This window comes from Hippoglossus stenolepis, chromosome 12 (genome assembly GCF_022539355.2).
Source record: "Hippoglossus stenolepis isolate QCI-W04-F060 chromosome 12, HSTE1.2, whole genome shotgun sequence".
Lineage (NCBI taxonomy): Eukaryota > Metazoa > Chordata > Actinopteri > Pleuronectiformes > Pleuronectidae > Hippoglossus > Hippoglossus stenolepis.
In genome coordinates, this window is record NC_061494.1 from 20,522,342 (window position 1) to 20,546,671 (window position 24,330).

The window sequence follows — 24,330 nt, forward strand, 5'->3', positions numbered from 1 at the left end:
ACACACACACACACACACCAGCAGCAGAGGAAACAGGGGGTGTGTCCTCCCTCTCTCTCTCTCCCTCTCCTCCAGCTGTTTATAAGCAGCTGGTGGTCGTGCGAGCCTCCACTCAGTGTGGTGGTCGGAGCAGACATGACAGCGGTGGGGGAGCTGCTGCTGGTGCTGGGTTTACTGGTGAGCGCTCACTGTGAGGTGAGGGCACGAGACCCCGAGGTGGAGGAGGAGGAGGAGGAGCTGGGAGGAAGAGCAGGAGGAGGAGGGGGAGGAGGAATGGGAGTGGGGGGTCTTGGGACGTTTCACCAGGAGGCCACGGAGACCCCCCCACTGGGAGAGAGAGAGAACCTACTAGCCCGAATCGGGTGAGTCCAGATACAAACACATTGAAATCAACGATTAATCATCAATTCACAGAAAACTAATCTACATTTCATTTGATAATCAGTTAATTATGAAAGTTAATTTAAAGTCTTCAGTTTCCTAAACACGAACAATTGCTGCTTTTCTTTGTCTTTTGCTTTAATGAATTAAATAGTTTGTGGTATTGAACATTTTATCGTTTCATGTCATCACGACAGACTTCAGGAAACTGTGCTGAAATAATCAGTAATCATAAGAATCATCTTGGTTAAAGATAAAGTTCTGTTCTGTGAAGTAAATGAAAATAAACTGTATAAACGTGGACGTAAACTTTGGGTCTGAAAGTGAAGACAATGCAGAAGTGTCTGAAACCTGTATTGTGTGTAGTGACCAGCAGGGGGCGACTCCACTGGTTGTTTCTATAGAAGTCTATGAGCAAATGACTCTACTTCTCACTTTATAAAACGTCAGTAAACATTTTCCTATAGGAGTTTATGTCTCAATCTCTAGTTTCAAGTCTTCTTGAATACAACCGATGTTCATTCAGTAAATTATGATCATTCAGAGTCAAATAGAAGATAAAGCACTGTGTGTATCGGTGTGATTGACAGCTGGTACCGCCAAATGGGAGCAGGTGGCAGGTGTAGGTGGGCGTGTCCTTGAGCGCTTAGTCAAGCTCCACCCCCCGCTCCTCCATATATGGTTACTTCTGGTTTAAAAAAAAAAACAGGAATGGCGATGAACAAAATGTCAAATTCTTCGGAACAGCAGCTCACAAACCGACGGGTGACGTCACGACGGTTTGATGCTTTAGTGACGTTGAGTGATTTTATATTTGTGTTAGAACTTTTATTTTAGTGAAGGATGGAAATGTTTCCGACAGGATCACAGAGACGACGCCTACAGCCTGTATGTGTGTGTGTGTGTGTGTGTGTGTGTGTGTGTGTGTGTGTGTGTGTGTGGGTGTGAACAGCCTGGGTGGTACCAGCCTATTATATTCAGGCTGGCAGTCAAAACATTTAAAAGTCCCTGTTTGGTACTTCTGTGTGCATTAGGCGTGACTCGTGTGTGTGTGTGTGTGTGTGTGTGTGTGTGTGTGTGTGTGTGTGTGTGTGTGTGTGTGTGTGTGTGTGTGTGTGTGCGTGTGTGTGTGTGTGTGTGTGTGTGTGTGTGTGTGTGCGTGTGTGTGTGTGTGTGTGTGTGTGTGTGTGTGTGTGTGTGTGTGTGTGTGTGTGTGTGTGTGTGTGTGGTGTGTGCTTGTAGGTCTATCCTTGTGAGGACCTTCTGTTGGCTACTCACATCTTCTAAGAGCCGTTTGAGGGCCACACTTGGTTTTCGGGTGAACGACGGGTTCAGGATGAGGTTAAAGTTGAGGTCACAGGGGTCAGCAGATAAACCTGAGGGGTCCTGACATGAGTAATGGACGAGAGCAGAAGAAAAAACAAAACTCTGACATAAGATTAATTATCATTAATAGAAAATGAACATCATGTGGTCGTCTGTACGTCACAGGACATTTCTCCTGTAGCTTCACAAGCATTCTAACATTTGTAGTTTTTGTGTGTGTGTGTGTGTGTGTGTGTGTGTGTGTGTGTGTGTGTGTGTGTGTGTGTGTGTGTGTGTGTGTGCGTCCTCTGACCACACCTGCACATAGTTTCCTTTAAAGAACTCCAATCAATTAATCTTCATTATGTTCAGTCAACAGTTTCCTGCTCTGCTCCACTTATCTCCCCCATTTTATTCTGGAGGAGAAAAGTTCTCTCTTTAACTGTGTTTGGTTTAAGTGACTTAATGAAGCTCAGCAACATGAAGATTAACATCGATGATCAAACCTTGATTAGATTTTTTAGTTTAGGTTCATGTCCTATCTGCTAACATGGAGGAGTTTATGAGCTATACCGCATCCAGCCACCAGAGGGCGATCAATGTGATTTCGCTTCATTTTAAGGAGCTTTCATGTCCTTTATCTTTATTTGCAGTCGGTGGTTGTTTTGTGTCTCTTCACATTCAAGGTCCTGGTAATAAAAGATTACCGATATTGATCTGAATCAATAAATATCAATTTATCCTCAAGTCGTATAGTTACAGATGTGTAAAAACACTTTCACTCTGAAAGAGACACAAAAACGTGTCTAATCGGAAACAGCAGCTGGAAACGTGGAGGTGATAAAATATTTCTTGCTGTAACAAGTTTCTTTTCATTAATTAATCACATTTCATCAGTTATTCTGTCGTATGATCTGATCTGTAGCTTGAGGTTTGGAGACGTGTTTGAGACGTGAGACGTGAGACAAGAGACGAGTCTGTCACTGAGTCTCTGAGACTAAATAAGAGGATTAAATGTCTCCGGGGACATTTTTATCGTGTACGCTCACAGAGGCTCCATCGCCCTGACCCACATCCACACAAGAAACTGCTCATGACCTGCATGGTAAAATGATCCTGAGGGCTGCTAACAAAACAACCCTCCATTAGCTACAACATCCCCCCCCACACACACACACACACACACACACTGACCCCTACTACACACACACACACACACACACACACACACACACACACACACACACACACACACACACACACACACACACACACACACACACACACACACACACACACACACACACACACTTGAAACACTGCTGTAATGACGGAGCTCTTTGTGCTGCAGGTTTTTCAGGGTTTCTCTGTTTTTATCTTTGGACGCTGAATGTTGATTGGATGAGGGGGGGGTGTATTATATTTGGGGAAGGGCAGTTAGGGTCAGAGGTCAACAGGTAGTTAAGGTGGAGAACGTTGCTGATTGAGGCTTTGGAGAAACTTGAAGGAGAATTCTTGTCTTTTTACTTTTCATTTCTCCACTGACAAATCTCTGACTTGGTCTTAAAGGTAGTTCAGGTGCATCACGTCCAGTTTGACCTTCGAATCACCTGAATGAACTGTTAATGTTAGTGTCTGAGAAATGGCTGCAGTCCACGCTCTTATTTTGAAGAAGAAGAAGAAGAAGAAGAAGCTCAGTCAGGAGACGGATTGAGATCAAAGCTGAAGCTGCAGATAACGTGACCATGAAGGCATCGTCTGCTCACTCAGCCGCTATCAGGAGGCAGCAGCTGGAAGATAAAAGCTCTGATGTGGATCAGACGGATTTAAAGACAAACTGATGATTGTGCAGATGAATCTAAAGAAGAACAGATAAGATCATGTTTCAGAAGCTGTTGGTGGGAGGTGAACGTTTCTGTGGGATGAGTCTGAATCTGAGAACTTTCCTGCTAATGTTGAGACTGTTTTCATTTCTCCTACGAGGGAAAAGCAACAAACTCAAAGTGAATCTCTGTGTGACACCAGAGTAAAGTTTTTATCTGATTGGATGGTGCAGGTTCAGCTGAGCCGTGTAGATGCCTGATATCTGAATGAATGACTTCCTGTGACGATCCCACCGGCTCCTCATCAACTCAAACATCCTTCACGTCTCTTGGACTCGGCCTGAGGCAGAAACCCTGCAGACCTCAGCTGGTTTTTCACTCAGTCTCTCAGGACGAGTCAAGGTCTCGCTCTGAAAACACAACCGACTCTTTCTTGAAGCAGCCAAAGAGTTTGTTTGGTTCTGGAGGAGACGAGCTGTTTGAACAAAGTGACGCCTCCTCTCACTAAGTGACTGAATCAAAATCAAACCAAGTGACTGGATGTTTACGTTTGGATAAGAGGAAACGAAAGAAAACAAACTGATTCGTCTTTTCCACAAGGTCACGTCTCTTTAGTCTGGAAACAAAATCCAGAGGTGACGTCCTGATGTGTTTTAATGTCGCAACAATGAATTCAAAAAACGAAATACTGGAAACTCACTTTACTCTGACTCGTCTGAAGGTGTCACAGAGGAATTCTGAAGGATTTCTAGTAAAAAGTCAACAGTCAAACAACCACAAAGAGACACAAAGACACACAAAATTTCCACAAGGAGACACAAAGAGACAAAAAAAAAACACACAGTCACAAAACAACCACAAATTGACAAAAAGACACAAAACATCCACAAAGAAACACACATTAGCTAAGTAGCAACACAACAAGTAAAAACTATGTAGAAAATGAAAGACTGATGGAGGATTTGGAAACTGATCAGAATTTTAAACGTACGTGATTTATTTATTCTTCAAATATTTATCGCTTCTCTGGATTTATTTAACAAAGTCAATTCTCTGAGGGTTTTCAAATGCATTCTGGGAAATACTGGCAAATCTCAACCTGGGGGAAATTAGAACATTTCAGCACTAAAGTGATTTCTGGAGTTAAACAGACTCTAATCAACACGTCTGTGATCCAATGAAAACATCAGTTAGTTTCTTTCTGTTTCATCGTTTGTGAGAAGAGGCGTCGAGTTTTCTCTGTTTTCACTTCACTGGTTAAAACTTCTAATCCTCTGCGTATCTCAGATAAACCGACGATGAGACACAGCTGAGGATTCTGCTCTTGGAGAAATGGAGCCACAGGATTTAGAGATTTTTTTTCCCTCAGGCTAAACAAGGACAGAGAAATAATCTGCATCACATGAGGAAGAATCAAAAAGAGAAACAGAGTCAGGAGGAGCTGCTGCCCAGAGTTTTGTCTGGCAGGTCAAATTAACCTGAAGCTTAAAGGTTTATTGTCTGATGATTTAAAACCTCTTGTGAAACTGGAGTGAAAGAGTGGGAGTCTTCTGTTTCTCCTGTGAAGCAGCAGCAGCAGATTGTTCCGGGTCCGACTCGTTCACATCAACAGGAACATGTGTGGAACATTCAGGCGAGGGGCGGAGCCTGTAGAGCAGCAGGAGGCAGGACATGACGTATAAATTGTGCTGTGGAAAGATCAGTGTTGTTGTTTACAGCTCATCCACACCGGCGTCGGCCCTCATCACCAAAAGCTCTGGAACCTCCTTGTCTTTCCAAGTTGACGTCTTCGTCTTCTACGTGTACGGCTCCTCTTCTTCGTCCTGAGATATTTGTGTTCTTCCAGTTTCACGTCCGTCACGTGTTGGAAACCTCATCAACATGTCCACTCGCTCACTGGGAAGTTTCCAGACATTTTACTAGGAGGCTGCTGGGAAAGTTCCAGAAAATGTCCAGAGACACTGACTCAGATGTTTGTTCTCACACACAGAACCTCCAGAGCATGTCAGGAAAATACAGATGAACAACACGTCTGCTCTTCCTCCCGTCGTCCAGAAATTAAGCTAAAATATTTCGGTTCAAGGCTGTTCAATGTGGAATGTGTAATTCAAAGTGTGTGTTTTTGTGTAGATGGGGTTAGGTTAAGGTTTTGGTTCGGCCTGAGGTCTGTGCAAAATCCTCATAAGAAAAGCTGTGTGTGTGTGTGTGTGTGTGTGTGTGTGTGTGTGTGTGTGTGTGTGTGTGTGTGTGTGTGTGTGTGTTGTTCCTCCCCGCAGGAAGTGACAGTACAGGAAATGACACAGGGCCTTTCTGAGTCGGTGGAGTTTGTTCACATGTAGAAACAATAGATGTGTGATCATCTCTCTGTATAAAATTCTGACCACATGAGCAGGAAAAACAGAGAAGAGGTGGAAACCTCGGGAACGTTTCTGATACGTGAGTTAACGTGAGGTTCTCCTTGTTACACACGAGGAAACATCATCAGTTACTGCTCATTGAGAGCGATGTGTCATTTTGATTGGTTAACGAGCAGCGAGTCTCTGGAAGAACACGGCGAGGTCGTAGTTTGTATAAAGAGGCACAAACACACACAAGTGATTAGGAAACACCAGAGTGGAGCTGATGTGACAGGAAGTCACGGCACAAACATTATGGTAAACACACACATGCACACAAACAAACACACATCACAACCATGCAGGGTCAGTTCCAGAGCAGATGTTACGGAGACATTAACACATTAATTTCTCCGACAACACAAACAAACTTAAAGCAGCTAACTGTTCCTCCATGAACACACACACACACACACTGTTAACTCTGATAAACATGTTTCTAAAAATGATGAGCTGTCCCTTTAAGATAACAGCTGGAGGTAAGTCAAGAAAAACCATTGTGCTTGACCTCTGACCTTTGTGTGTGTGTGTGTGTGTTGTGCAGGAACAGGTGTAAATTTGTGCAGAAGCGTGTGGTAACAATGGTGGTGGTGTGTGGAACAGAGAAGTACACCATCAAGTCTCAGAGTCCCTGTCTGAGCGGGACCCCCGACTGTCAGCTGGTCATGTGAGTGTACAACTACAACTGTGTGTGTGTGTGTGTGTGTGTGTGTGTGTGTGTGTGTGTGTGTGTGTGTGTGTGTGTGTGTGTGTGTGTGACAGAAATAAAAGTTAAAAAATGAAACTCAGTCCTGAAGTTTGGAGCCACAACAACAAGTCTGAACGAGTTCTGTGTCGACATCTGCAGCAGTGATACAAGGATCACCAAAATACTTTTACTCAGATAAAATCAGACAAACAATACGTGTGTGCGTGTGTGGTGTGTGTGTGTGTGTGTGTGTGTGTGTGTGTGTGTGTGTGTGTGTGTGTGTGTGTGTGTGTGTGTGTGTGCGTGCATGCAGGTACAAGCTGTCCACCCGACCTCTCTACACACAGAAGCAGAAGGTCCACACCACTCTGCAGTGGCGTTGCTGTCCGGGACACGTTGGAGACAACTGTGAGGAAACAGGTGAGTGAGCTCAGCAGCAGCATCGCTGTCACCATGGTAACAGATAGTTTTAAAAAAATGTATTATTGTCATGTTTTTATGAAATTAAAGTTCTTAAATCAGACTGATGAGGAAACATGAACTCATCCCTCATTTCCTCTGGACTGAAAGAAAATAAGTAACTGCTCCTAAAACCACATAAACCAGTTTGAAAATCTGAATTTAAATTGAGGTCCTGTTGAAAATGTCGGGAGCTGCAGTGAACTGAGTAAAATATGATAAAAATTAGGAAATGTCTTGAATAAAAACTCTGGGTTTCCCCCCTCGTCCACTCGGCTCTGTTTTCTCTGCTGGAGTCTATTTTGAAATGTTCACTGAGAAAAACAGTTTCACTTTGTGTCGCTCAGAAGCTTAATTTAGTCCAGATTTTCTGTGTGTGTGTGTGTGGGGGTCGTCCTCGCCTGTTCTCTTCTCTGTCTTTTCTTTTTGTTTTATTCTATATTATTCAATATCAATCAAAGACAATTTGTCAGGTGTTAGAAACCTCATCAACACGTCCACTCGCTCACTGTGAATTTCCCAGACATTTTCCTAGGGGGCTGAAGGAAAAGTTCCAGAAAATGTCCAGAGACAATGACTGAGACATTTGCGTTCTCACATACAGAACCTCCAGAACATTTCAGGAACATTTCAGGAACATTTCAGGAACATATCTGGATTCAGTGCAGGTCTGAAAACAGCTTCAGAAATCTATTTGCAGCTTTAATTTCCAGGAGGTTAGAAACTCATCGCTTCAGCTCTCACTCTGCTTCCAGTTTGTCACAGAACAGATGAATGGGAGTAAATCAGACTCATCTGGAGCACAGAACAGGGAAAAACATCAAGAGGATACAAGAACTTTTAGAAATCACTTCTGAGCCCTCATCTTCATCTTCATCATCCCATCTGTACTTCTCTCTTAACTTTCTAATTATGCAAAGTGCTATAAATTGTCTTCATGTCAGAAACATGCTCATACAAATAAATAAATGTGTTTCCAGTCTGTTTAAGTTGTTGTGATTTTCTCTGACAGTCCCTGATGCTCTGCTGGATTCTGGAGGCTCGGGTCCGACCGGAGAATCTGAAACAGAGAGAGTCGAGCTCCTCACTCCAGGTACGACGCCACCTCTCTTACACAAGCACAGCAACGGGCACAGGTTTCAGGAACTAAAACTAAAGTGAGAGTAGAACCAACAGCAGCAGCTCTCCTCGGTTCTCCTGCGCACAGTCGTCAGATCGTTCTCTCCCAGCATCGTGTCGGTGGATTTGGTCTCAGCGTTTGTCCTTCTCTTCACGTGGTCCCAGACTGACTCTGTGATGTTGAGACCAGATCGTCTGAATGAATCTGGGAACGAGGAGTCTGAGGAAACTTTCAAGGTTCTTCAGGCCAAAGTCCAGACCGACGCACCTAAACTTAGTCTGACCAAAACAGGAGGTCTGGGTCAAACTGAAACTAAATTCCTATATGTTAGTCAGAACCAAAGTTGTTGTGCTTCATCTAAAAGCCCCCACCACCACCACACACACACACACACACACACACACACACTCTCTCTCTGTCAGGGCGCTCTGACTCACGCTTTGCCTCTTTAACAAAGTGAGGAAACAGTGAAGTGCAGAGCGACACTCGGCCTTGATAAACCTCCAGCTCGGGTCAGGAGAAGGTTCCACTGCCTCCACCTCCTCCTCCGCTCCTCCTGCCTCCGGGGAAGAGGGTGTGGGCGAGCCGCTCTACCCCCCGGACCTACCTCCCACATCCTCTAACCTGTAAACACACAGTGACTCACACAATGAAGGGGTACCTTGGCGCGCTGATGGAGGTTTGTTATCAGACTGTACAGAGGTCAGAGGTCACGGCAGCCTGAGAATAAATGAAACGAATGTGACCTGATGAAGTGAAGGAAGAGAGAGAGGGTGAGGAGGCTGAGTGGGTTTGTTTGTTTTAACTGCAGCGCTGCACAGGTGGGCGGGGGCAGTGGTTCCTGTCCACGGTCAGTCAGGTTGATGGACAGCTGAAAAACCATATGTACCTCATTGTGTTGTACATGTAGTACTGCAGGATATGTGTAGTACTGCTGGATCCATGCAGTTAACATGAATATTTGTACAACATGTGGCAGAGAAAACTCCTGAAAACTCTGACAATCAAAACAGTCGATGTTTTTGGAAAAAACTTCAGACTAAAATAGACCTTTGGCCTTTAGAGGCTTGATTTAACAAAGAAAGCGAGGAGGACACGGACACACACACACACACACACACTCTCCCACCACGCCTCTGATTGAACCGACTTCCTGTGCGGCTGAAGTCGATGTAATTAAATCACTCGGCTGCAGAAACACAATAACAGGAACCTGCTGATCCAGAGGTGAGTCATCATCTCTGCTGCACATTAAACTTTATAACTTTAAAACCTGATCTCATATCAGATTGTGCAGGTGTTTGTGTCACCGTGTCCACCCCCTGAACACGGAGGAGGATATTACCCAGAAAACTAGACTGTGGAGCTCATACGTCCACTAAGGCCAAACTGTCCCTTAAATTCAACCTGCACCAGATTTCACACAGATTTCCGTCTCTGAATATGTCTGAATGTTTGTCCTGGACTCTGCAGGACGACGAACTCAAAGTTCAACAATGATGTCAGCTGAGAAATCCCAAAATACATCGACCCTCCGCCCACCGTCTCACTCGCTACCTGTCTGCCTGACGTCCTGTTGATCAATCGCTTCCTCCGTTGAATTTAACGATGCTTTAAAGGTCGATGTTGATTTTACTATTTATTTTGGGAAAACATGAATGTTTGAGGTATAAACTGTAAATAAAGATGGACGATGAGTCTTCACTTCCTCCCACTGCACAAACATGAAGCCAAAATATCCCCGGGGATACAAACACTGGCATCTGGTGAGTATATAACTCGACCAATCAGGAGTCAGTCTCAGCCTGTTTTTATATCAGCAAATAACTAATTCAAACCAAACTGATCAGAAACACGAACATGAACATCAGTGCGATTTGTTTTGTTTGGTCCATGTCCCAGCCACCAGGGGGTGGTCCAGATGTTTTGGCTTCACTTTAAGAAGCTGTGATGTCGTCCATCATTATCAGTATTTTTTGGAAACATATCCAGTGGTTGTTGAGATGCTTCAGTCTGAACCCCAGAGGAGCGCTGAACGCTACACGGCTAAAAACAATCCAGTTTCTTTCTTCTTCTTCTTCTTTTGAATCATGTGGTTTCCTCGTGTGTTTCAGACGTGCAGCTCCAGCTCGGCGACCCGAACCGTGAACAGAACGACCACCAGGCATCTCTCGGCGAACTGCCTGACGCCAGCAACGCAAACAACCAACGCAACACCACGCACACTGCCCAAGATAAACGACAAGAGCAGCAGTACTTGTCTGGTGAGTTCCCCCATTTATTACACCATCAAAGTGTGTGTGTGTGTGTGTGTGTGTGTGTGTTGGCGTCATCATGTTTATAATCTTGATGTCTCATTCACATCCTATGAGGGAACACACACACACACACACACACACACACACAATGTATGGGAGACCGAAGAAAGAGAGGATTTCCTGTGGAGGAAGTGTGTATATATATATATATATATGTGTGTGTGTGTGTGTGTGTGTGTGTGTTTGTACTTTAAAATGATGCTGACACTATATTATACCTCTTGTGTCACCGGACCCTCATGTGCATGACATCACTTCCTGTGCGGAGCCTCGCTCTGTTTCCCACAGTTCTCTGTTCTCTCTGACCTTTGACCTCACTGACCAGCAGCGTGACGTCATCGTTAAAAGAACATTCTGTCATTTTATTTAACACTTTATCTGATCTGCTTTTGCCAAATTGTCCCCAGAATTAGTCATTTACACGCTAAAAAGGCTCAAGAGTTAAAGTTCTCCTTCGCTACGATGAATTTACGTTGATATGATTCAGGAAAGGATGAGTATGAGATCAGTGAAGATCTCTTGACAGGTGAACACACAGCGATTGATTGATTACCCGACATTTAACCAGAGAGCCGACAGGAAAAGATTGTAAACTTGTAAAGAACTTTATAACTTCATAACATCATAAACCGGTCGTTTAAAAAAAGGGACGTTTGGTCAGTGTAAACTGTCCTTGTGTCGACAGGGGGGAACGAACGTGTTTCTGTCCAGATCTTTAACACAAAGAGCCGTTGTGAGCAGGTTCTTTTTCTTCTTCTCTGGTTCCCGATGTCTCCGTTTCCCCCTCGTGGCTCATTAAAGTGTCGTCTCACCTTTTAATTGTGACTTTTACGACAGAACAAACAGAAGCGCGGTTGTGTAACAGACGTTGTTTTGTCCGAAACAGGAAGTGGACTCAGAGCGACACCGTAAATCAGAGCGACAGTCATTAGAACGCTACCAGCTGACAGGGGTGTTTGATTTCAACCCCCCCGCAGCTGGAGTCAGAGGTGACCTGAAACTTCCTGTCGCAGCGTGGCCTCACTGTACGGTGACCTCTGACCTCTCAGGGTCCAGCAGCATGTGGGAACAGAGAGTTTGGTCTGTCGTAATGAAAACAGGTTGTGATGAAAGAGGCTGAGATCACTGTGTGTGTGTCTGTGCATGTGTGTGTGCGTGTGTGAGTGTGTGTGTGTGCGTCTGGACTGTGTCTCTGACAGCAGTGACCTGAGGCAAACACACACTGGTTTGTTTTTCTGTATCTGTGAGGACCCTCGATGGCATCACACATTCCTTTACCTCCGACCTGAGACTGAAACTAAAAGTCCTTCAAACGCCTCTTTGAAGTAATTTTACACGTTCCTTACTCTCTAGAAAAAACTCCAAACTATCTAATAAATGATAGGTCCAAAAAAAGAATAAATCTTCCCAAAAATTTCCCAAAACTGTCATGGTCGCCACAAAAACACCAAAAAGGTTTCATCAACAATTTCCAGGTGTAGATTGTTAATAAAAGCAGACATAAACTCCAAATATATAAAAAATCTAATATAAGCATCTAATTCTTCTAGTTTTCTAGTTTTTATTTCCATCCACTTCAAACAATCGAAGATGACATTAAATTTAAGGAACTTTAAACGCAAGGAAAACAGTAAAAGAAAATGTAGATGTTATTAAAACGTGTCATTGTGATTCAAACATCACAATGTTCTTCTCAGGATCAGTGAGAAGATGAATCATGAAATGTAAGAAGCTTGATTCAAACCTCAGAAATAACAACACAGGATCAGATGCTCTGTGCACGAGGACGGGCAGCGTCCTGTGCTCACTGTGTTTTCCTGGCTTCGCTCTCTCAGTCTCTTCTGGAGCAATAGGAACAAACTGTGAAATCTCATCTAATCTCCTGGAAACACTCGTATCGTCTCCTCTCGTCTCCACGGCAGCCCGCTGTGCGTCAGCGGCATTGGTGGTGTTTTCAGAGGCAGAGCGCCCACAGGATGGAAACAGCAGTCGAGACGTTTTCTGTTTCCCTGCTGGACTGTTTTCCAGGCGGAGCGGCTGTGCTGTGTTTTATAATCCAGTTTGGAAAACAGCTCCATTTTAGAACTAGAACAACCGACTGCAGGTCCCCGGAGGGTCATGATTCATCAGGGACGTGTTTTTCTGAGCCTGGTGTGTTTGTAGCCGGGAGCAGAGAGTGTGTGTGGGTGTGAGAAGCTTTTTGTGATCATGTCCTAAATAACTTCAGTGACTTTCTGTCCTTTTCAAACTTAAAGATATTAAGAAACTAGAATTCACCCTGTGGTTGTTTGTCTCCACCAATCAGAGCAGTTCCAGTCTCATATGAGGTCACTGTGACCTTTGACCTTTGAAATCAGTTCACCTTTGAGTCCAAGTCAACACAACAACAACACAATTTGAAGAAATGTCCTCAAGAGGTTTTGAAGATATCGTGTTCACAAGAACTGAACGGACCCAAAAACATAATACCTCCTGCCACTGGGTGTCGCCGTTGCAGAGACATAAAACTTTTATAAATGTTTATATTTATGTTTAATCTAAAATTATGTTGCCTCCCTCCCATACCCAGAAGCCCCTGCTGCCCTTTCCCACATGATGGCGCTGGTCATGTCCCAGCTGCAGCCGCTCCTGCAGGGCTTCAACTGCTCGCTGGAGCACCTGAGCCGCCAGGTGGGGGACCTGGCCCGAGACGTGGCCCAGCTGAAGAGCAGCCAGCAGGGGGCGGAGCTGCAGGCGAGGGTCCTGAAGGAGCCCAGGCATGACGAGGCGGCGGACGAGCGCCTGGAGGCCAAGCTGGACGAGGTTTCTGAGCACATCAGGGAGGTTCGGGCGCAGATGGCCGGTCAGCGGACGGACATGGAGAACAGGCTGCACTCCCAGCATGCAATGCTGCACTACAACCTCACCTGCTTTAAGACGGACATCGACATGAAGCTGAAACGCCACCAGAAGATGCTGCAGGTCAGTGGACCTGCAGCATCTAACTATAATAACTATTATTATTGTAATGATCATAAAATGAAGACTTAAGTGGTACATGTATTTAACTACGTTTCAGCCGTTGACCTCTGTCTCTGATCTCAGGTCAGCCTGCAGGCGATGAACGCCACGCTGTCGGAGCTGAAGGTCGACCAGGATGAGATCACAGAGACGCTGCTGGACGATCAGCTCCCTCGTCCCTCCCTGCACCCCCCCCAACCGCCGCCGCCCTCAGACTCCTCCTCTCTGTGGGAGGCCATCGAGCGACTGGACAACATGGTGGTCAACAACACGGTGAAGGTGGGTTTTCTGTGTAAATTCTGTAAATAAAGATGGAGCAAAGGCCCTTGATCGCCCCCTGGTGGCTGGCTTCAGTATAGCTCATAAACTAATGTAACTTAAAGAAAAAGTCAGAAAAAAATAAAATGCCATAAATTCTTCATCTCGTGCAGGTGACTGGGCTGATGGAGGACATGGACGTGACCTCGGGGAGCGTCCAGCGGCTGAGGATGGACTTCACGCAAATGGAGAAGCTGATCAACCAGACGGCCCGAAACAGTATGATCCTGTTCATGCAGACGGGGCTGGAGGTGGAGGACGCCAAGGTGGGGGTGCTGAGGCGGGTGGAGGAGCTGACGGCGAACCTGACGCAGCACAGTAAGCAGCTGCAGGAGGTGGACGTACACATAGACTACCTGTACGACGCCCTCTACCAGAACCACTCAGCCGCAAACTGCGACTGCAGCGGGCTGACGGCCGCCGTGGCTCGGCTGGACAGGAGCGTTGCCAACGTGACGGCGCTGGCTAACGAGAACAAAATGGCTCTGGACGAGAACAACGAGGGAGAGCTGGAGCAGATGGGCAGGGCCAGCAACTGGGAGCCGGCGGTAGAAGCAATTCAACATGACCTCCAACAGGTAGGAAAAATAAACACACAAAATCTCTTACACAGACACACACACACACACACACACAGACACACACACACACACACACTCTCTGTTGGAGAAAGTGAAGACGTGTCGTCGAGCGGAGCGGAGAGCCACAGAGCAGAGAATTAGCAAAGTGCTGAAAAATGGACGAACACACTGAGACAATAAGAAAAAAGTCCTTTTAATTCAATGTCCTGCAGGTGAAGGAGTCTCTGGTCTGGGAGCAGAGCAGGACCAGGACTCTGGACGACACCCTGACCCGGCTGGACAGCTCGCTGACGGACGTCCAGGCCGAGGTCAGCGGTCTGAAGGAGCGGGAAGAGAAGCTGAAGGAGTGGAAGAACCGTCTGTCGGGCTCCTTCAACTCTCTGCTCAAAGACGTCATTCGACACAGCGACGTGCTGGAGCTGCAGCTGGGGGAGGAGGTGCTGGAGTTCCTGGAGTGGCCCTTCCAGGACCAGGAGGCCAACTCCATCCCGGCCCTGAGGAAGCAGCTGAGGCACCTGCAGAAGCAGCTGAGCAGTCACAACCGGAGCATCACGTCGCTGCTCAACAGCAGGACAGGTACGAACCAGCAGGAGGAACGTCTCAGCTGGAGAAGTTTGTTCTCTACTCTGGTAGGACGGATGCTTGGTTTAGATTTCAGAGAAGTCGATACAAACTGTTTCTTGTGTTCGCTGATGGACACAACATTGCAGGATTCACGAGGGGCCTCGAGGTCCATGTGGCCCCAGCAACAAAGTACTGACTTTGTAAAAACCAAACAGAAAAACACACTGAAGACATTTCATACTAACAGGAAATTATCATATAGTTGCACGAGGGGTGTTGAGATATACTGATATTGACTGTAAGTATAATAAATACCACTGTAAAAAGGTCTGGCAGCAAAAGTTACAACACACACACACACATTATTTATAAGAATAAACTTAATCAAATCTAAATTTACCATCTCCTGGATGCAGCCAACTCTTTAGCAGCACCTAGTGGCAAATGTGTGAAACTACAACAACTCACCACAAACCTTCACCAACTGTAGTTATATTTTTTATTTTCTCTTCATTAATTTAGTATTCATCAGTAAAAAAGAGTAACTGAATAAACCTTTTGTTAATGTATTAAAGTTAACTCTGATGCTAACCTGATTAACTGATGCTGCTGTTTACAAGTTAACGAATAAAATACATTTGAATAATAAACAAAGTTGAGATTATTACGGTTTGAGGTTTTTCAGTCGGATGTTAACACATCATTACCTCACCTGCGCCCCCTGCTGGACGTCCCATCATGACCTGAGATAATCAACTTTTTCCTCTTCTTCTCCTTCTGTTACCAGGAAGTGGAGAGGAGGTGCCGTCTGCTGACCAGCCCTCCTCCTCACACCTTCCCCCCGACCACTGGCCTCCTGGTGAGATGAGCGACGCTGGAGAAGCGGCCAGGGAGCGACAGCTTCTCCTCCAACCTGTTGGGAGGCATCAGGAGCTGGGAGGAGACGGCAGCGATCTGTGGAACCTGGAGAAAACGGTGGAGGAGCTGGACCTGAAGGTGCAGCAGCTGGAGGAGAAACCCTGCCCCTGCCCCACCACCTCCACTCAGAGGGAGGTGCAGCCCGGGGGTGAGGACGCCAAGCTGCAGGCGGAGGTGACGTGGCTGAAGAGAGGCCTGGAGGAGCACCTGAGGGTGTTCAAGAACGTGTTCAGCAACGCAGACGTGCTGGTGGGATCCGAGGCCACGCTGGAGCTCGACAAACTGCTGCAGCTGGTGCAGAACCGAGACGGGAAGAAAGAGAACAGGAAGAAAGGAGGAAGAAGAAAGGAGGGATCAGGAAGAGGAGGAGACCATCGAAACAAGAGGGATTCATTTGGTGAGCGAGGAGTCTTACTTTTTATATGTTTGGTTTTACTCCGTAACCTGTATTCTCTCAATTGACCAGCAGAGGGAGACTGGTTCAAAAATAAGTCCGTTTCTATCGAATTCAATAAGTTAACGTCCACCTGCACCTATTGGACGGTACTAGCTGTCAATCACACTGTAGTATCCAGGCCACAGTGCATTCGGGGCTTTATGGTCTATGTGACTCCAGTGGAGTCGCCCTCTACTGGTCAATCCAGAGAATACAGGTTTCCAGTCCTTTCACATCGGCTTCACTCCCCGGACGCAGTCTACGTTGATAACTTTTTTGTTGAACACTGAACCTGTTAGAATGAGTGGTTTGAACTTCGTGTTCATCCTTTGACCTTTCCTCTCCAGGCGTTCCTGTGCTGTCCGACCAATCAGAAGACTCCCTGATGTTTGTGGGTGGATCTCCTCTGAGCCTCGCGGACAGCGTCATCACATTCGATGCGTCTCTGAACCGGGGTCAGTTTCATTCGGACTCCGGCACCTTCACGGCTCCAGTGGGCGGGCTCTACCTGTTCATCCTCACCTTGGACCTGAGGCCGGGCCCCGCCCACGTGGTCCTGCAGAGGGCGTCGGGCGGAGCTCCGGCGTCTCTACACCGACGGGCGGTGGCAGAGGCGGGGCCTGCTACAGGTGTGAGCCTCCTGCTGCTGAGGGAGGGGGAGGAGGTGAGGCTGGAACTGAGGGGAGGAGCGTGGGTGGAGTCAAAGGACAATGTGTTCACTGGGTTGCTGCTCCAAAGGACCACCTGAGGGCGCTGTGCTGCGATCAGATAACTGCTGGAGGACAATGAGAGAAAAAACTTTTTGTTCGGTGTTTCCTGATGGTTACGCTTCACTCTGATTCGCTGCCGACGCTGCTCGCTCACTTCTACCAGAGGTTTTAAAGACGTGACATCAGATCAGCTGCTTCTCTCTTAGGATAAAAAAACACTTGTGGCTACGTCAGCGTCTGGAAAACTGAGCTGAGCTTCATTTATCAAAGAGGAATTCTGCTCTGAAATCTACGTCAGAAAGTTTTGTTGAATCCCTTCTTAGGAAAAATAGTTTTTTTTAAAAGGGAATTTATATTTTAACATATTTTACATGAGAAGAAAATATTTGTTATGTAAAGTCACGAGTGTGTGATGTTTGTAAAGTGCCAATATTATTCTGTAAAAACACACAGAGCAGTATATATTTATATAAACCAACAGCTGAGCCGGATTTGTGTGGAAATGAGATGAAAGTGTTTTCACAATGAAAAGATGTGTCACAAAATAAAAAAGTTTTATCTACAAACGAGTCTGTGATGTCACGACGCCACAGGAGAATCAATTAACATGAAATGAACTGAATTTTAGCTTCTGGTCATCTGACGTCTGTACTGCAAAAATACAGAATACATTTTTTGTCAGCGCAGCAGAACAAACAAGGAACCGAAAACGTTAGAGACTAATTGTTTTTAGGTGTTTCCTTCCTGTTGTATGTTATACATGCATTTTGAGAATGTAAAAGTTCTGCAAAGTAAAAAAAGTCATTTTAGGGTCCGAAATTCTGACAAAAGAACCGAAGAACAAGTGAAAGAATCACGTCAGAGACGATGAACATTTCCTTTAAACATTTTAATAATCTGTTGACTCTACAGTGTAGAAAAATAAGCATCAAAAATATACCCCAAAAAAAAAAAATCAACAAAGTAAAATCTGGCGAAGCAAAACAGCCAAAAGAAAAAGACTCTGACATGATGAAAAAAATAATTTCTCTTCATTTGAATTATTGAAAGTTTGTGTTGCATTGATTCTGTTTTCAACTCAGGTCTGAAATATGAAATTAAATCTGATTTTATTCTGAAAAGATGAAATGCCTTCATTTTGTTCAGTCCTGATTATAACAACTTATAAATGTAATTATTTTGATCCTTAAAAACATTTTGTCGGAAACATCTTTTATTCGACATTAGGACATTTTTAAAGAATCAATAAATCCCCCCAAAATGATTTCAGATGGAACTTTTCTGTAGTTTAAGTGAAAAAATGTTGTTATTAATATCTTCAAGTGAAATAACGTAAAATTGTTGTTTTTACAATTTTCTGGACTTCAGACCAAACTTGGGTTTGCTTGTTTAAGCTCAGCCGGGGCACCAGGCGGGTGGGGTCAGCCCCAGGTTTCTTGGCATACAGACAGAAGTCTCTCAGTCTGTTGATTAACAGCATCTTTGATTTTCTTTTTTTCTTTTCAAGGTGTTTGTTCAGAATCAACTGAACCAATTGAACGTGGTCTGAGTGGAGAGAAGCTCCTCCCACGATAACGGGAGAGACGTCGAAACAAATCAGCAACGAGCAAAAGAAGTAAATCTATCTCCAACACTTGTGAAGTGCACTACATTAGAGTTACAGGCAGTCGAGTCACTGCACTAAAAAGATCTGCATATATCATCATTACAATAAATGTAAAGCAAAGACCAGCAAGGCTCTCAAGGCTAGAATACGTCTGAAAACATCATGCTAAATATTAGCTGCAACTCTGTCAAAATAAAAGCTTTAGTTATTCGTCTAATATCGTCTAACGACAGAAATCAGCCTCAGGTTATGTACGACGAGGCCGGACACTAACTCACTTTATAAAATTACATCAGGTCTATAGCAGAGTATACGCAGGTTATGCAGGTAGAATAGTTTTAGTTAATCTACAAACATCTCAGTCTGTCAAGCCTACAAAAATAAATAGAGGAGTACGTTGAGTATATTTAAATTCATAATCTGAGGAAGGAGCTGCTTTTCTACTTCCTGTCATGATTCCTTCATTTCCTGTGACGCTGTGCTCTGCTGTGTGTTCAGATAAAAAACAGTAGATAAAGATGGACGATGCGTCTCCACTTCCTCAAACTCTGTGTTTCAGTCTGTGCTGTAGTGATCGTGGAGTGGAGCCTTGCTATCGAGGTCCTGTCTACACAAGTAACCTGAACTACCTAAAATGACAGAAACCATCTTTTAGGAACATTTACTTGGGCCCATGTCTCATCTGCTCACATGGAGGAGGCAGGGGTTATGACATGTACTACAGCCAGCCACCAGGGGGCGATCAAAGCATTTTAGCTTCACTTCCTGGGAGCCATCATATCGTCCATCTTTATTTACAGTCTGTTCTGAACTGAACACGTCGACCTACTGCTCCTGTTCGGTCACATGGTGCTTTGTCTTCATTAGAAAGTTAAATGTGCTTAAATCCAGCAAATGTTCAGGGACATGATTGAATGAGCGTCTGCAGGCGGGACGATCAGGGGAGACGAGTCGGGACAACATGTGGACGTGTGCTGTGAGAGAACTGATTTCTACTGAGACTGAGGTTGTTACAGTGTTAGAATTCTGACTGAAGATCTGATGATGCTGCCGAGCAAGCAGCCAATCACAGAGTTTCATCACAGCGTGACAGCAGCCGTCCGTCTAAATGAATGTTGGCACATTTTAACATAAAAAAACTAAACTCAGGCTGAATCGCCGGCGTTAAGACTTCGTTTTACTCGTGATGGTATGTGACCTCTGCCGGCAGCTTCAGGCCTGATCAGCTGCCCGGGCGGAACCGAGCCACGTAAGCGCCGCATGAGGCGCAGTAGGGACGTGGCGGCTCAGCTGGAAGCTGCTGGCAGAGGGAGCACAGCAGGGGGTCCCTGCGGGGCCGGTGAGGGGGAGGCTGGTGGGACTGCGTCCGCTGGAGGGACGGGTGGTGGTGGCGAGCGGCGAGGGGATCCCAAGAGGAGCTGGGCTGGACAGTCCTGTAGTGGGCATCACGGCGCCAATCACTGTCAGGGGGGATATCAAGCCGGAGGGGCTGGGAGGGGGCTTCACCTGGCACCCTGAGGTGGTGTGGAGGGTGGTGGTGTGGTGGGGGGATGTGGTGTGGTGGGTAGTGGGCGGACCCGTTGACTTTAATGGGCAGTGATGGTTGTCGGTAGTGACCGTTAGTCCCGGTGGTGGTGTTGGCAGAGCGGCGAGGACGGGACAGGGTGGCGTAGAGACTCTGCGGAGCAGGCGGGGGGGCAGCGGTACAGCCGGCACCAGGCCTGGGGAGGGTGGAGAAGGGAGGCGGGGCTCGGCGAGGAGCCCGGGGCAGAGTGCCGTAACTCAGCGCGATGTTGTGGATGCTTTGTCCTGAGAGAGCTTGATGCCGGTCAGACACAACCAGAAACTGCTGCTGGACGCTCGGTCCAACTCCTGAGGGGGAGGGAGAGGAAGAGGAGGTAGATGAAGAAGAAGAGAAAAGGGAGGAAGAGGAGGTAGATGAAGAAGAGGAGGCGAAAAAGGAAAATTATTACAACACAGGTCATCATGAGGCCTCACTGTTTACGAGGGGGCATCATAAGATCTATTTCTCTATCTCTAATATTTAGATAGTGATCATGTAAAACTATTTTGTTCTGTGATGAGTCTCATCTAGAAGCGGGAGAGTCCAAACCTTTCAGCCTTTTTACCTTCAGCCACATTATAATTCTCATGAGAACATTTAGAGGGAAACTGGATGAGAGCAGCTCTGCTCATGTGTGATGGTTTGTGACATTGGATATGTTGATGCTGGTGACCAGCAGGTGGAGGTGAAGGTGGAGGTGAAGGGCCAGCGGGTTACCTGTGCGTCCCCAGGTGGAGGGGCCCGAGCTGTGTGGCCGTGATGTCTGCGAGGGGGGGTGATGTGGAGGAGGTGCAGGAGCTGAGGGGCCGTGGTGTCGGGGTTGGAGGTGGTGGAAGGAGGGATCTGTGAAGGAGGAGGAGGGGAGGTGCAGGGAGGAGGTGCTGGGTCGACGAGGGAGGGTGGAGGAGTGAAGGTCTGCGGGTGAGAGGGGGGGTCTGGACACAGAGGGGTCCTTCAGGGCGAGGAAGTGGAGGTAAAGAATAACGGAGGAGCAATGATGAAGAGGAGGTGGAGAAAGAAGATGGAAACAGGAGTGAAACGAAGGAGGAAGGTAAAAGAGAAGAAAAACAGGACAGATTAAAGAGGAAAAGAAATAGAATGAGAAGTGAAAACAGACAAAAGAAGAGGTGAAAATAGATAAAGAAATTAGAGGATGGGGTAAAAAAATTTAAAAACAGTTACAACGATGGAGGGAAAAACATGAAAACTGACACAAATTCATAAATGAAAACAGAAATACAACACAGGGACAACCTTGTATCTCTGAGATGCAAGTTTTTTATCCAACAAATTTAAATAAAGATTTGTGTTTTCTTTTAGACAATTGTTAATTTCTATAGAAATAAATTATATAAGTTTAAAGGATAAGGACGTCTAGGAATCATTGACTATTTTTTTTATATATCTGCCGAATCGGTATTGGCAGGCATCAGGCCAATAGAAATCTGTCTCTAATCTAATAATAATTAATACAATTTTTATTTGCCTTCATGTCAGTGTTTTAATTCTTTTTGACATTTGAATGTTTCAGTGGTTGTTGAAGTTGTATCACAGACACATTGACACATGCTCAGAGGAAGAGTCGAATCCTCCACTGCAGTAAAATCCCTCTGACATGATATGTGGAGTCAAACCTCAGCCGTCGCTTCTCATCAGGCCGTCATCACCTCGCACCGAGCGCTGCGGCTAAAAGCTTAATGGAGGAACTAAATCAGTGATGAATCTTTAATGTGCTGGCCTGAGGCGATTCCTGTGGGCGGGATGCAAGATGTCTGAACGCCAGCAGCAGCGGCCTTCGATACAACATGAGGGCGTGTTTTATGAATCAGAGGTGAAGTGTTGTCATTGTTGTTCTTTGAAGAACCAGAGAAGAGCGGTTTACTGTCTGAGAGCAGAAATGGAGCCAGCCTGCAGTCACACTGAATGAACACAGGGTGGCAGCAGCAAACACAAACTGGCAGAGGAAGACGATGACATCAACGTTTTCACTTAACACACACACACACACACACACACACACACACACACACACACACACACACACACACACACACACACACACACACACACACACACACACACACACACACACACACACACACACACACACACACACACACACACACACACACACACACACACACACACACACACAGCTGGTGTGTTTTTGTTGGAACAAAGTTAGTGACTGTTATTTGTTAACTGTGTGAGCATACGCAACACTTACACAGCTGCGAGAGACACCGATGTTTTGGGGTCGCGGCCCGATGGAGGTTCCGCTCAGGCTGCGGGCGATGCGTCGCAGGTTGTCTGCGCTGTAGCTCTCGTCTTCACCCGACGCCGGCTGCACGGAGAAGAGACGTTAGCACGTGAAGCATTTTTAAACAGGCAGAGAAATAACAAACTGCTAATGAGGAAGTGACGAGGTTTAATGACACACACACAGTCAGTTGTACCTTATGCAGAGATGTTACCGGTGTTCTGTAGGCATATCTCTCTATCTCTGCTGTCGGTGTTTTGGATCGTCCAGATCCTGACAGCATTCTTCTCACACCTGCACGCACACACACACACACGGAAATTAATACAACCACTGATACTAAAAGTAATCGTGCATATGTGTGTGAAGTGGTTTTCTCTATTGGCGGAACGTGCTGAGCGAAGATGAAAGCTGCTCTGTGACTCCAGAGGTGGTCACATGAGGGACAGAAGTGTCATGTGACAGAATCTCACATCTGCAGCTCGTACCTGGTTTGTTGCCAGTCGGTTGAGGACTGACACCACGGCTGCCCCGCTGCATGCTGGGAGCCAGCAGACTGGCCTGGTACAGCGAGTCCAGCTCTGACAGCTCTTCACAGGGTGACGCTGCTTCCTCTCCTCCACCTTCTTCTCCTCCTCCTCCTCCTGCTGCTGCGTTCTTGAAACTGAAGTATCTGTTGACGTTCTCCGCCCAGCGCTCCACAGGCAGGAGCGCTCTGTGGCCCTGGGCGGGGGCCGTGGAGGTGGTTTGATCCGGTTGGTTCACAGGGGGCAGGGGGGAGCTAGAAGGGGAGTCTGCAGTGGCATAAGTTGGTGGATCAGAAGAATCAACGACATCATCGTGTGGCTCAAGGTGTAAGCAGGACCAGTTTCTGGTGGGAGGGGGCGGGGCTACTCTGGAGGGGGAGACCGATAAAGGGGGTGTGGTCTGTCCCTGTCTGATGTAACATGGCTCCTTCTCCATGATCAGATGACAGCCGTCGTTGGTGCCAATGGGTGATGGAGTACGGGAGTGCGGCCTGAGTGGGGGGAGGGCATGAGCTGGGATGGGAACAGGTGATGTTTTGGTCCACTGGGCGGGGAACTCCACCTCCTCAGGTGGAGGGGGTGGAGCCAAATTCTCCAGAGGACTCTGCTCCCAGGTGTCCACACACAGAGCAGGAAGGGACGCAGCATTGGAGAGGGGTTTCCCAACACGAGAGCAGGGGCCCCTGGTCCTGCTGTCCTCCCTGGGGGAACCTGTAGGAGCCACTGTGCTGTAGGCGGGGTCAGAGATTGTTTTGGGAGGGAGGGGCTTAACAAAGCATGGAGAGAGAGGCAGGGCCTGCTGGTCCTGACCGGCGGCTGATTGGTCGCCCTGTCTGTTCGTCAGAAGTATTTGGAGCGAGAGAGCCTTTTCACTGCAGAGAGAGAGAGCGAGAGAGAGGGGCGTGTTAGGAAGGAAGTGTGTGTGTGTGAGAGTGTGTGTTTGCCTGCAGTATGTCTGGAACAGATGGTGTCATTCGAGAGCTCCTGCTAAACACAGGGCTGGTTGTGTGTGTGTGTGTGTGTGTGTGTGTGAGATTCAGAGGTTGTTTCTTGGGGAGTCAGTGTTGACAATCTGTCACCATGGTTCTCACTAAGCCAGTCATCATGAAAACACCTCACAGAAGTCGTGATTGTGGCGTCAATCCGTGCTTTTGAGGTCTTGCCCATACACACGCTCGTCCAAGCTCACAGTCCCAGCTGTCAGTCATGACGTCTCAGCCTGTTTTTACATCATCAAATAACTAATTAAAACTAATTTGCGGACGCAAAACCAAACTGAAACATGAACACTTGAACATCAGTGTGATGAGAACGACCTAAAATGACAGAAACCATCTCTGACAAACATTTATTTAA

General features: G+C 46.4%; 2 protein-coding genes across 8 annotated transcripts in view; one reads left to right on the forward strand and one right to left on the reverse strand.

Moving 5' to 3' along the window:
• The first annotated feature begins 127 nt into the window (after nucleotides 1-127).
• mmrn2a (multimerin 2a) lies at nucleotides 128-17,583 on the forward strand. 3 transcript variants are annotated; one of them, XM_035172609.2, is made up of 11 exons: nucleotides 128-362; nucleotides 6,450-6,572; nucleotides 6,907-7,013; nucleotides 8,065-8,145; nucleotides 10,287-10,436; nucleotides 13,060-13,451; nucleotides 13,575-13,769; nucleotides 13,922-14,386; nucleotides 14,602-14,965; nucleotides 15,741-16,268; nucleotides 16,655-17,583. In XM_035172609.2, the coding sequence occupies exons 1-11, from the start codon at nucleotides 136-138 to the stop codon at nucleotides 17,053-17,055; spliced, it is 3,033 nt and encodes a 1,010-aa protein (XP_035028500.2). In that variant the 5' UTR covers nucleotides 128-135; the 3' UTR covers nucleotides 17,056-17,583. The 3 variants fall into 3 exon arrangements, with proteins under 3 accessions (XP_035028500.2, XP_035028501.2, XP_035028502.2); XM_035172610.2 differs by having other exon boundaries at nucleotides 13,063-13,451; XM_035172611.2 differs by having other exon boundaries at nucleotides 6,456-6,572.
• Nucleotides 17,584-17,891: 308 nt separating this feature from the next.
• The window catches only part of usp54a (ubiquitin specific peptidase 54a), a 28,546-nt gene continuing 22,107 nt past the window's right edge, over nucleotides 17,892-24,330 (reverse strand). For 3 of the 5 annotated variants that reach the window (XM_035172606.2, XM_035172605.2, XM_035172602.2), the window contains 5 exons: nucleotides 22,936-23,846; nucleotides 22,644-22,741; nucleotides 22,415-22,531; nucleotides 20,905-21,139; nucleotides 17,892-20,495 (listed from right to left, as the gene is read on the reverse strand). In XM_035172606.2, the coding sequence (XP_035028497.1) occupies nucleotides 19,846-20,495; nucleotides 20,905-21,139; nucleotides 22,415-22,531; nucleotides 22,644-22,741; nucleotides 22,936-23,846 (2,011 nt within the window). In that variant the 3' untranslated portion in view covers nucleotides 17,892-19,845. Of the gene's footprint in view, nucleotides 20,496-20,904; nucleotides 21,140-22,414; nucleotides 22,532-22,643; nucleotides 22,742-22,935; nucleotides 23,847-24,330 lie in introns of those variants that run through there. The other 2 variants (XM_035172607.2, XM_035172608.2) reach the window with 2 other exon arrangements.